This window comes from Symphalangus syndactylus, chromosome 8 (genome assembly GCF_028878055.3).
Source record: "Symphalangus syndactylus isolate Jambi chromosome 8, NHGRI_mSymSyn1-v2.1_pri, whole genome shotgun sequence".
Taxonomy (NCBI): Eukaryota; Metazoa; Chordata; class Mammalia; order Primates; family Hylobatidae; genus Symphalangus; species Symphalangus syndactylus.
The window spans coordinates 82,716,142-82,728,317 of record NC_072430.2 but is presented as its reverse complement, the minus strand read 5'-3'; the positions used below and the strand labels follow the sequence as shown (position 1 = coordinate 82,728,317).

Below are 12,176 nucleotides of genomic sequence, written 5' to 3'. Positions count from 1 at the left end.
CTGGGGACTTTTAAATGGGTTGGTTTTTATCATTAGCCTATTCACAAAGGGTGTAATTATTGGGAACTATTATAGAAGTGATTTAGAAGGAGAGAGCTATGGGGAGTGGAAGACAAGTGGATGGAATAAAAGGAAGAAAAATAAATGGAAGCAGAGTCAAGAAAATAAAATAGAAATTACTTGATAAACTATAAGGTTTTTTAAAAAGCCATCCATAGAGTTTTTGAAAAATAAAGGTTTTTTAAAAAGCCATCCATAGAGTTTTTGAAAAATAAATCTGAAATACTTCAGATGAGTTGCTTCCTAAATATTCAAATATTAACACTAAAAAATAATATTATCTTAAAGTACCAGAACCACCACCTCCAAAACCTGTTGAAGAGGTTGAAGTACCTACTGTTACAAAAAGGGAAAGGAAGATTCCTGAACCAACAAAAGGTACAAATCTACTGTCATTCTTAGTTGTCTCTAAAAATGCAAATATGTATCATTTAAAATATCATTACATTGACATCAAGATTTGAACACATGACCTTAATCTGTTAATCACATATGGCTTAATTTTCTTTACCATCTCACTCTCATATGCAATTGGCTAATGATTACTCAGTTGCTAAACAAGTTACCAGAAAAAAAATTGTATTTATGGGCAATGAGATAAATAACAACATTAAAACCAAGAACATTGCCTTACTATATTTTCCAAATATTTTGTTTAAAATGAAAACTAATCAAATACTTGATTTGATAATTATATGTATATAAATTCTAATATCTTCCAAGATATGTGGGCTTAATTTTGGTTTTGACTTTGTGAAAAACTTCAAAAATCCTGTAATAATCTGCCCTCTACTCTAAATTATTTCAGTGCCTGAAATCAAGCCAGCAATACCTCTCCCTGCACCTGAACCGAAACCAAAGCCTGAAGCAGGTGAGCAAGCTTATCCTCAATGTCAACAGCATATTCCTTCTTGATTCACACACATAGCATGTGCTTAATAAAAGATAGTAGGTGAAAGTCAGTATGTATCAAATGATTTCTAACGTCTCAAAATGCTTAACATACTATTCTCTTAAAAACTAGTTATTCAAAGATTTCAAAATTATATCAGAAGAGGCAAATAAGCTACCAAATAAGCTTTTAGGAAGTGACAAATTGATACATTAATGCAATGGACATCTCTCTACAGAAGTGAAAACAATCAAACCACCTCCTGTGGAACCTGAACCAACCCCCATCGCTGCCCCAGTAACAGTGCCGGTGGTTGGAAAGAAAGCAGGTATTTATCCTGTAGCTTTATTTTGCTAGTTTGTTTTGGTGACTTAATAAAAGTATTCACACTTTTATAAATAAAAGTATTCAAGCCCTGTTTATGCTGCAACATAGGTATCATTTCAACTTCGGAGGTTTATGATAAGTTTCTACCTTTTCTTCATCTGATATCCTTTATCCATCTTGTCTCTTGCCCAGTGGGTGAATATTGTGCCTTAATTGGAATGTACATTCCTGGGTTGCACCATTTCTTTCATATGCTTTGCAGATTAAGTAATGAATATGTTTGGGGCTGATAAAAACTAATGAGACAGGCAGAGACCCTGTAAGGGTATACATATAAGAATCCCGTGAAGCTTCAAATTTCCCTTATACCCTATTGGAACAATTTCTCTTTTTTAAAAAAGTCTGTATATTGGGATAATGTAAAAGTTCTGGAAATGGATAGTGTTGATGGTTGTACAATATTGTGAATGTATTTCATACAACTGAATTGAATACTTAAGAATGGCTAAAATGGTAAATTTTATGTTAGGTATATTTTACCACAATAAGAAAGAAAAAGAAAAAAGAGACTCCATATTTCAGTCTTTTAATCTGTATAAGGAATTAGATCAATAATAATTTTCTTAAATGTTCTAACTTAATGGTATAGATATCTCAAGTCCAAACTTAAAGCACCTATTAATTGTATATGAACTATTTAGTATAGTTCATCATTTAAGTGATAATTTGAGATATAATTGATCAAAACTGATTTGATGTGTAATTGATAGTCATTGATAAACACACATCCTGACTATTTGCCCTTTGGCTCACTATCTGGGTGATGAGATCATTCATATCCCAAACCTCGGCATCATGAAATATATCCACATAACAAAACTGCACATGCATCCCATGAGTTTAAAAGTTGAAATTATTTTTTAAAAAAAGAAAAAAACAACAAAACCAAAAATAAAACAAAGTAAATTTAAAGTGGAGGTGGGGTGGGGGAGAATGCATATATTGATAGTTTTCTAAGATGTGAAGAATCTAAGATATTCAATATAATGCCTTGACAATTTGTTCCTATGGAAAAATGATCATCTCCACTGATAAAGCACAAAATAAAAAATTCAGGATGAATTTAAAAAAAAGAGAGAACTATTTGTTACATTCCACAATGAGATGTGCATAGCCCCTGGGAATAGCATTTAGAAATATCCATAATAGTTTGACAGAGAAATTTTTTAATTTAATTTTAGGAACCTAATAATAAAAATTGGCTTGCATCTTTAATAAATCAATAAATAAAACTATTCAGAAAAATTATATTATTTTAGATTATTAATTCAATAATTATAGTCATTTTATATTTGTTTATATATTTTTATATAAATTATTTAGAAATTTTTTTATTTAAAATTATCTCAAAATATTTGGAGTTTACCATGTTTAATGACATGAAAAAATAAACTATATTATTTTGACAGTAGTTTAATTTTTAATATTTATGTGATATTTTGTTGCTGATGTTTATGATTTGGGCATATTCTTTTAAAACTTTTATAATGTTAACGTAGTACTTTTATTATTCAGAAAAGGATGATGAATTGCTCTTGACTAATTAAGTATGTATAAAAATAAAGCTATTCTCAGCTATCCTGGGGGCTGAAGCTAGAGAACTCATTCCACAGTTTATACTGTCCCTGTATTAATAATGGAATCAAACTCTAAATGTCAGAACTCTCTTGCTTCTGCCTTACTTCATTGTCTAAGGGAAATCTTCAGAGAAACTCATGCATGTGTGGTACATGGACTCTTTTTCCTTAGTCTTCCCTGGATTTGTTTGTCTGCTCAATTTAGACATAAAAAGAAAGGCTTTTGGTAACTTCGCAGCCATTTCCCTTTTCCCTACACTGATTTCTTATTGACAAAATCTTATTTCCTTGGTTCACATAATCAGGACATACATAAACATATAAAATATTTTGCATAGCTAGGCAGGAGCAAAACTTTTCCTCACAAGGCAACAGTAAGCCTTCCAAAAATGGGAAGAGAATAAGGCACTTGCTGAAAGAATTTGTTAATCCTAAATATATTGGCAATTTAGCTTGAGCTCTTAAATCTCAGAATATGCCTTCCTGGAAATATGATTATCCATAGAAGTCATATAAATGAAACCAATTTCTCTTTATGCATTAATATTTATAATGGAGCATGACTCACCCTCCATGGTTTACTGTTAAACATGAAATAAGTCTGAAAAGTGTTTAAATGCTGAGTTTTATTTTTATTTCAGAAGCCAAAGCACCTAAGGAAGAGGCTGCCAAGCCAAAAGGTCCTATCAAAGGTGAGATTCATTTTTCTAGTACTTACATTGTAACCTTCCACTCAATTTCCAAAGTTCATATTCAAGGGGAAAAAATTTTCAAAATTCATAATGATTTTTATTTTTTCTAATTGATTCTACTAAAACTAGCATGTTTTCTGATATTTCAAATAATACACTTTTAGTATAGTGTAAGGAGATATATATATATATATATATATATATATATATATATATATATATATAAAACCAACTATATTTTAGCATAGCGAATCCTATAAGTTCTTAGCTTCATTTTTCATATGCATGATATTTATACACGGCAGATACAATAATTAGACACTAATCTGGCTTTTTTATACTTCAGATTAAAACTTGAGAAAAGGAATATTTATTATTCATGGATTCCTTATACCATCTCATTTTCCTGTCTGAAACAAAGCAGTATAAATTCAACTGGCCTTTCAATTGCCTGGTCTTTAATTTTCTGTTCTTGTCTTCTAATTGCTTTATGGCTGGTTTTATCCAGCAGGCAGCCAAGTACGAACTTTCTGACTCCTAAGGAGATGCCAAATCAACTCTTTATTTTACTTTGAATTAGGTGTAGCCAAAAAGACTCCTTCACCAATAGAAGCCGAAAGGAGAAAGTTAAGGCCAGGGAGTGGTGGAGAGAAACCTCCTGATGAAGCCCCGTTCACCTACCAGCTAAAGGCTGTGCCATTGAAGTTTGTGAAAGAAATCAAAGACATTGTCTTGACGGAATCAGAGTTCGTTGGCTCTTCAGCAATCTTTGAATGTTTGGTCTCCCCGTCCACTGCAATTACAACCTGGATGAAAGACGGTAGCAATATCCGTGAGAGTCCCAAGCACAGGTTTATTGCAGATGGTAAAGACAGAAAGCTGCACATCATTGATGTTCAACTTTCCGATGCTGGTGAATACACCTGTGTTTTACGTTTGGGAAACAAAGAAAAGACCTCCACGGCTAAACTTGTTGTAGAAGGTAATTTCTAGTCTTCTGAACATAATCTATATTAAACTTTAATGTAACAAACCTTAGTAGCAACTTGCATTGTAGTTTTACAAAACCTCTTATTTCCAAGTTTTATTTCATTGAAAATATTGTATTTATTGAAATATATACTGAAATTCTCCACAGAACTTCCTGTGCGTTTTGTAAAAACACTGGAAGAGGAAGTCACAGTGGTCAAAGGACAGCCACTGTACTTGAGCTGCGAGTTAAACAAAGAACGTGACGTGGTCTGGAGGAAGGATGGCAAGATTGTGGTGGAGAAACCTGGCCGAATTGTGCCAGGCGTCATTGGCTTGATGCGGGCCCTGACCATCAATGATGCAGATGACACAGATGCTGGAACATATACAGTTACTGTGGAAAACGCCAACAACCTGGAGTGTTCATCTTGCGTAAAAGTAGTAGGTTAGTACTTTCCTGGGAGATTTTGTTCTGCTTATTATCACACTAAGAAAATGGAAGAAAGGACCTCGTTTCCCAGTATTACAATATCAGAAATCTTGTACCTAAGAGGGGAATAACAATATATCCTATAGTGGATTAATTATGCCCAGTTTTGTGAAATTTTTCCTATTCCTGAAATTTACTAAGGAAGCTAATGTATATTCAGATCTTAAATCATTTTTTCTGATCTTATTTTCATATAGAAGTCATTAGAGATTGGCTGGTGAAACCTATACGAGACCAGCATGTGAAACCCAAGGGGACAGCTATTTTTGCCTGTGATATAGCAAAAGATACTCCAAACATTAAGTGGTTCAAAGGATATGATGAAATCCCTACGGAACCAAATGATAAGACTGAAATACTGAGAGATGGAAATCATCTATTCCTCAAAATTAAGAATGCTATGCCAGAAGATGTTGATGAGTATGCAGTGGAAATTGAAGGAAAAAGATACCCTGCAAAGCTGACACTTGGAGGTATAAAGTCTTACCTTTTATTCGAAATATAAGTTTTGTGTATGTGTAAAGCCAAATAACACACCAAAACACATACAAGCAAAGCATTGTTGGATTGTCTAAAGCATTATGTTACTTCATCCCTGACCAATACAGAGCGTGAAGTTGAACTGCTTAAACCAATAGAGGACGTTACCATTTATGAGAAAGAAAGTGCAAGCTTTGATGCAGAAATCTCAGAGGCAGACATTCCTGGACAATGGAAACTGAAAGGAGAACTTCTAAGGCCCTCACCTGTGAGTAATTTCACATTTTAAATTGTTAGTCATATAAAATAACCACATCCTATATTCAGAATCTATATCCTAGATTCAGGTTGCTTTAATAATAATGGAGTTAATAATAATGGAGTCTTCTAAAGTCTCCAAGAAGGAAAGAAATTTTACATATCATTTGGGGACAACTTGAACAATTTGTGTAAAATGTTATGACAGGGAATTTTCTGCTTACTTTTATTAGTAGTAATTTCTTAAACTCTGTAGAAATCTGTATCTGAAACATTTCTCCTATAGGGAATTTATCTCTTTCAAATGGTTACTAAAACTATTGTTTTTCAGACTTGTGAAATCAAAGCAGAAGGTGGAAAACGCTTCTTAACTTTGCACAAAGTCAAACTGGACCAAGCTGGTGAAGTCCTCTACCAGGCCCTTAATGCAATTACAACTGCCATTTTGACAGTAAAAGGTATGGGGCTTTTAGAATTCAGGGAGGGGCTCAACTTCATTTCACATCCCTGTGCATTCTGAAAAGCCTCATTTTCTTAATGTCTGATTTTCAGAAATCGAACTTGACTTTGCTGTGCCCCTGAAGGATGTCACTGTTCCAGAAAGGCGACAGGCTCGATTCGAATGTGTCCTCACCCGAGAGGCAAATGTTATATGGTCCAAAGGACCTGATATAATCAAGTCATCTGACAAATTCGATATCATTGCTGATGGAAAGAAACATATTCTTGTTATTAATGATTCTCAATTTGATGATGAAGGGGTCTATACTGCTGAGGTGGAGGGCAAGAAGACCTCAGCTCGGTTATTTGTCACAGGTAAGTGAGCTAATGAGATCTGTGACATCCCATAAAGGCATGCAAATATATGACTTTAAAGATAGGATGCCAAGTTCTAAAAGCTGTGATAATGCATCACTAATTAACTTTCACAGTGTTACCAAAACAAACCCCTTAATTTTTTTTTAGTGGAGCTCTATTTGGAAAGATGAATAAATAAGTGCCATGTGAAATGGGTCCCTTTTACTCAGGCAGATTAGAATGGAATCTTTCTGAAGGTGAATTGTGTTTCTGAGGCATTATCCATGCTTGCATTTCAGGTATAAGACTGAAATTCATGACGCCTCTTGAAGATCAAACAGTAAAAGAAGGTGAAACAGCAACTTTTGTATGTGAACTTTCTCATGAAAAAATGCATGTAGTCTGGTTCAAAAATGATGCCAAACTCCATACAAGCAGAACAGTACTCATCTCTTCTGAGGGCAAGACTCACAAATTGGAAATGAAAGAAGTGACACTGGATGACATATCTCAGATAAAAGCTCAAGTCAAGGAGCTGAGCTCCACAGCACAGCTGAAGGTCTTAGGTAAATGTAACCGACTATAACCAGATAGCCAGTTTCTGAATCATGGGAGTGGGGAGTAATAAAATATTTTGCAACCTTTTACTCTTTAATAAACTTTAGTTTTCACATTCTTCTAATTTTGTGCTAAATGTCTTTTACAGAGGCCGATCCCTACTTCACTGTGAAATTACATGACAAAACTGCAGTGGAGAAGGATGAGATTACTTTGAAGTGTGAAGTGAGCAAAGATGTACCAGTGAAATGGTTCAAAGATGGTGAAGAGATTGTCCCTTCACCCAAATATTCTATCAAGGCAGATGGCCTGCGCCGCATCTTAAAAATCAAAAAGGCGGAACTTAAAGATAAAGGCGAATATGTGTGTGACTGTGGCACAGACAAGACCAAGGCAAATGTTACTGTTGAGGGTGAGTTGCTCAACAATGTAAAATTTACCCTATCTGAATCTTCAGTTTATTAGTTCAGTCATGCTAACAAAACTGTATCATTTCAGCTCGACTAATAAAAGTGGAAAAGCCTCTGTATGGAGTAGAGGTGTTTGTTGGTGAAACAGCCCGCTTTGAAATTGAACTTTCTGAACCTGATGTTCACGGCCAGTGGAAGCTGAAAGGACAGCCTTTGACAGCTTCCCCTGTAAGTCAAGATTAGCTAATTATGTAGGAGAGGGGTTGCTTGGTTGTGTAGGGTGAAAAAAGGCATAAAATATCTTGATGATTTGTAGGAATAACTATATAAATCATGTTCTTTCTTTCTAACCCTCACTCCAAACAGGACTGTGAAATCATTGAGGATGGGAAGAAGCATATTCTGATCCTTCATAACTGTCAGCTGGGTATGACAGGAGAGGTTTCCTTCCAGGCTGCTAATGCCAAATCTGCAGCCAGTCTGAAAGTGAAAGGTATGCTCTACTTGTCAGCCATATTTTTGTATTTTCTCTGCAAGACTTCCTGATACACCCCTGCATTGATCAAGGGTCATCAATGGAAACGTATTCTGACTTCATCCACTGTCCACTTCTTTCAGAATTGCCTCTTATATTCATCACACCTCTCAGTGATGTTAAAGTCTTCGAGAAAGATGAGGCTAAGTTTGAGTGTGAAGTATCCAGGGAGCCCAAAACATTCCGTTGGCTAAAAGGAACCCAGGAAATCACAGGTGATGACAGATTTGAGCTTATAAAGGATGGCACTAAGCATTCAATGGTGATCAAGTCAGCTGCTTTTGAAGATGAAGCAAAATACATGTTTGAAGCTGAAGATAAGCACACAAGTGGCAAACTGATCATTGAAGGTAAATAGTTCTATCAAATATTCCACCCCAAAATCATTTTTTTTGCCTTTGGTTTTATATTTCTTCTTTAAAGTGCTTCAATTAATAAGTTCTTTCTTTTTTTTTTCTTGATAGGAATCCGGCTCAAATTCCTCACCCCTCTCAAAGATGTAACTGCCAAAGAGAAGGAAAGTGCTGTGTTTACTGTGGAGTTATCTCATGATAACATCCGAGTTAAATGGTTCAAGAATGACCAGCGTCTACACACCACCAGGTCGGTCTCAATGCAAGACGAAGGGAAAACTCATTCAATCACATTCAAAGACCTGTCTATTGATGACACCTCCCAAATTAGAGTAGAAGCTATGGGGATGAGTTCAGAAGCTAAACTCACTGTGCTTGGTAAGTGCATTTTAAATTTTAATTTTATTGCATTAAATTCAACAGAAATTTGTGGAGTATCTATTCTATAAAATAGTCTTCTAAGTGTTATATTGCATGAAAGCAGCCCAACTCCTTAAGAAGCTATCACATATATAATCAGGCTTATTTCTCAAACACTTTACCTTCATTACTGTAAATTAATGAAGATTCTAGCTTACAACCACAAAATAGCCAGTTAAAAGCCAACTTAAAATTCTTCATTAATTATTCAGCCCTGTCATGTTTAAAATAGGAATATATAAATACTTTCTATCTCTTCATTTTATCAAAATTATTTCAGAGGAATGTTTTTCAAGTTTCCCATAAGAGAAGATATTACATAACTTACATTAATAAGCCTCATTGTTTTTCTTGGCCACCTAATATCAACAAGATTAAACATGAAGGCTAACATATATAGACACGATTAAAGGCAAACTATTAATTGATTAAGAAAAACTAACGTGAGCCTGAAAGTTTAAAAGTAAACTAGACACAATAGAGTTGCTAAGAAATTAGAAATTTATCCAAATAAAGGAGGAACACAAAATTGTATTTGAAGCTAAATTTCACAGTCTTTTTAGCTACTGTTAATAAAATGTTTCAAAATTCAATATGAATGGATTAGATCTTGATAAATCCCATGCACTGATTCCCTTTCTAATACTTAGAGAACTTTTGAACATAAACAGGTTAAATGATTGAACACTTGACACAATTTTAAAATATACTCAGAACTCTGTGAGTTGTGTCTTAAACTTTCCAAGAGATTGTCATTTCCCTAAGGTGATTAATAAAACTTTTTCACTTATACTTTACTTGCAGAGGGAGACCCATATTTTACAGGAAAACTTCAAGATTATACTGGTGTAGAGAAAGATGAAGTTATTCTACAGTGTGAAATTAGCAAAGCAGATGCACCAGTGAAATGGTTTAAGGATGGGAAGGAAATAAAGCCATCCAAAAATGCTGTTATTAAGGCAGATGGCAAGAAACGCATGTTAATCCTAAAGAAAGCCTTGAAATCAGATATTGGACAGTACACCTGTGACTGTGGGACAGATAAGACCTCAGGAAAACTTGACATTGAGGGTAAGGAAATTGCCATGAGTTTCACTCTTGAAGCATTGGGGTTATTTGTGCCAGAGGCTAATGACCCATGCTGGCCCTTCACTTTTCTAGATCGGGAAATTAAACTGGTGCGACCCCTGCACAGTGTGGAGGTGATGGAGACTGAGACGGCACGCTTTGAAACCGAAATCTCTGAAGATGATATCCACGCCAACTGGAAACTCAAGGGAGAGGCCCTACTCCAAACACCTGTAAGGCTATTTCTGAACTTGTCAACACCAAAAGGAGCTGTGTGAATTAGAAAAGAACAGGTGAAAGTCCGAGTGGATGCAGGACATTTAAAACATGATAGCAGCTTCTCTATCAGACCCTAAGCCAGAGAGAGATGTCAGGGTCTATGAATGGGCTCAGACTGGCACACTTGCATTACTTTTGATCCAGCAGAGTGGGTATAAGGTTGTAGATACTCTGTGATGCTGCTAGTTGGCTCAGAATTATACAGGTAAAATAAATGTGGCTTTCCTCTTAGTACTTGTAAGCTTTACTTCCTAAAAAAGAGCTCAAAGTTATATAAAGTTTCATCACCATTTATTTGTTGCATTCCTTTAATTAAGATATTCTGTCCTTAGAACAAAATTTCAAAGAAAATTATTTTCTATGAAAGTTTTTCTGTTTTGTTGGTACAGGATTGTGAAATTAAGGAAGAAGGCAAGATACACTCCCTTGTTTTGCACAACTGTCGCCTGGACCAGACTGGTGGGGTGGATTTCCAAGCTGCCAATGTTAAATCTAGTGCCCACCTCCGAGTTAAGCGTAAGTATTGCATGTTTTTGAGGAAAATTAAATAAACACTTTTTCAGAAAATGAATGTGAGTGAAATTAATTGGAATTATTTTATTAGTTAGAAAATATTATTAAAACACAAAAACTGGCTCTCTTATATTTGCCACTTTGACATTCCAATACAGAAGTAGTTCAAATCGTAAAGTTTTGGAAATTTTGTTGACCTTGCCATTTGAACAAAAGAAAATTTAGCAAATCAGATTTTCCTGCTCTGTAGTCCTCTCATTGAAAGTAGATACACATACAATGAGAATCTAACTCAGAACCCTTAAAGACCACTTCCCTCAAGTGGCTGTGCAACTAGAGCACCAGAAAGACAAACTTTGCCACGTGGGCATTTCAGATTCAAGAAAGAAGGTGGGGAGCATTAGGCTAACATTTCTGGAAGGTGCAAAGTGTTTGATGGATAGGGACAGCCTCTGATTGAGGGCCCCTTGTCCTCTCCCAATCAGAGTCTTAGTTATTTTGGAAGTCACATACCTTATGTAGCAAGAAGAACTTGACGCCTGGCAGAGAGACAGATGCAGCACAGATTTCTCGCTGACCTTGTACGTCAGAACGAAAGGGCCCCTACATATACTCGCTGTCCGGCTACCAGCTCTCCCCTTCTCAGCACCATGGGGCCACGTTCATATGGGAGTTAAAATAGTGGCCAGTCCTGTGGCTTCTTGAAGAAAGCAACCATGAAGATTCATATCTAAGTCTCTATTTATTCTTTTGGGATTATAAAATGAGTAACGCAAAGCTGTTTCTTCCCTCTCGAAAAGCACGAGTAATTGGTCTTCTGAGGCCTTTAAAGGATGTCACCGTGACTGCAGGGGAAACAGCCACCTTCGACTGTGAGCTCTCCTACGAAGATATCCCGGTAGAATGGTATCTCAAAGGGAAGAAACTAGAGCCCAGCGATAAGGTAAAAAGCAGGCATGCCTTGTCTTTCCCGTTCTTTTTCTGGAGTTCTTCTACCTTCACTTGTTATGTTCCTTATTCTTTGCTCTTTCTAATGTCTCTTCCTCTGTCTTTGCCTTTCTCTTTCCGCCTTTAGCCTGATTTCTGCTGAAACTGTAAAGCCAATTTTTCCATTTTTTATTAGGTTTAACCTGATAATATTTTTTATTGAAATCGAAATAAATTTAAAGTATGATCATGTTTTAGTTTTTTGAAGAAAAGGCAAGACTCATTGACTATCAATGATAGTTTGTTTGATTAACCAGAAGACAGGAAGGATCAAAAAGGCTTTCTGACTGCATGCTCTGCAACCATGGCGCACATTAAGTTTTAAGACTAACGCTCTCCATCCTATTTAGTGTTCTGCATATAAGGGGATTAAGAGAAGATTGAAATTCCATTTCAGGCAGTTGATCAAGTAGTTGAGATAACTTCTGGGCAGATTTGCTCTTCAAG

At 35.5% G+C, this 12,176-nt stretch overlaps 1 protein-coding gene across 1 annotated transcript in view; it reads left to right on the top strand.

Moving 5' to 3' along the window:
- TTN (titin) overlaps positions 1–12,176 on the top strand; it is a 302,859-nt gene that overhangs the window by 186,787 nt on the left and 103,896 nt on the right. The window contains exons 171-190 of the mRNA XM_055289874.1: positions 349–438; positions 869–931; positions 1,191–1,280; positions 3,558–3,608; positions 4,189–4,590; positions 4,747–5,025; positions 5,268–5,543; positions 5,679–5,818; positions 6,140–6,266; positions 6,361–6,624; positions 6,906–7,172; positions 7,313–7,576; positions 7,663–7,802; positions 7,941–8,067; positions 8,193–8,459; positions 8,574–8,840; positions 9,687–9,953; positions 10,044–10,183; positions 10,619–10,745; positions 11,543–11,685. Coding sequence (XP_055145849.1) covers positions 349–438; positions 869–931; positions 1,191–1,280; positions 3,558–3,608; positions 4,189–4,590; positions 4,747–5,025; positions 5,268–5,543; positions 5,679–5,818; positions 6,140–6,266; positions 6,361–6,624; positions 6,906–7,172; positions 7,313–7,576; positions 7,663–7,802; positions 7,941–8,067; positions 8,193–8,459; positions 8,574–8,840; positions 9,687–9,953; positions 10,044–10,183; positions 10,619–10,745; positions 11,543–11,685 — 3,791 coding nt within the window. The remainder of the gene's footprint in view (positions 1–348; positions 439–868; positions 932–1,190; positions 1,281–3,557; positions 3,609–4,188; positions 4,591–4,746; positions 5,026–5,267; positions 5,544–5,678; positions 5,819–6,139; positions 6,267–6,360; positions 6,625–6,905; positions 7,173–7,312; positions 7,577–7,662; positions 7,803–7,940; positions 8,068–8,192; positions 8,460–8,573; positions 8,841–9,686; positions 9,954–10,043; positions 10,184–10,618; positions 10,746–11,542; positions 11,686–12,176) is intronic.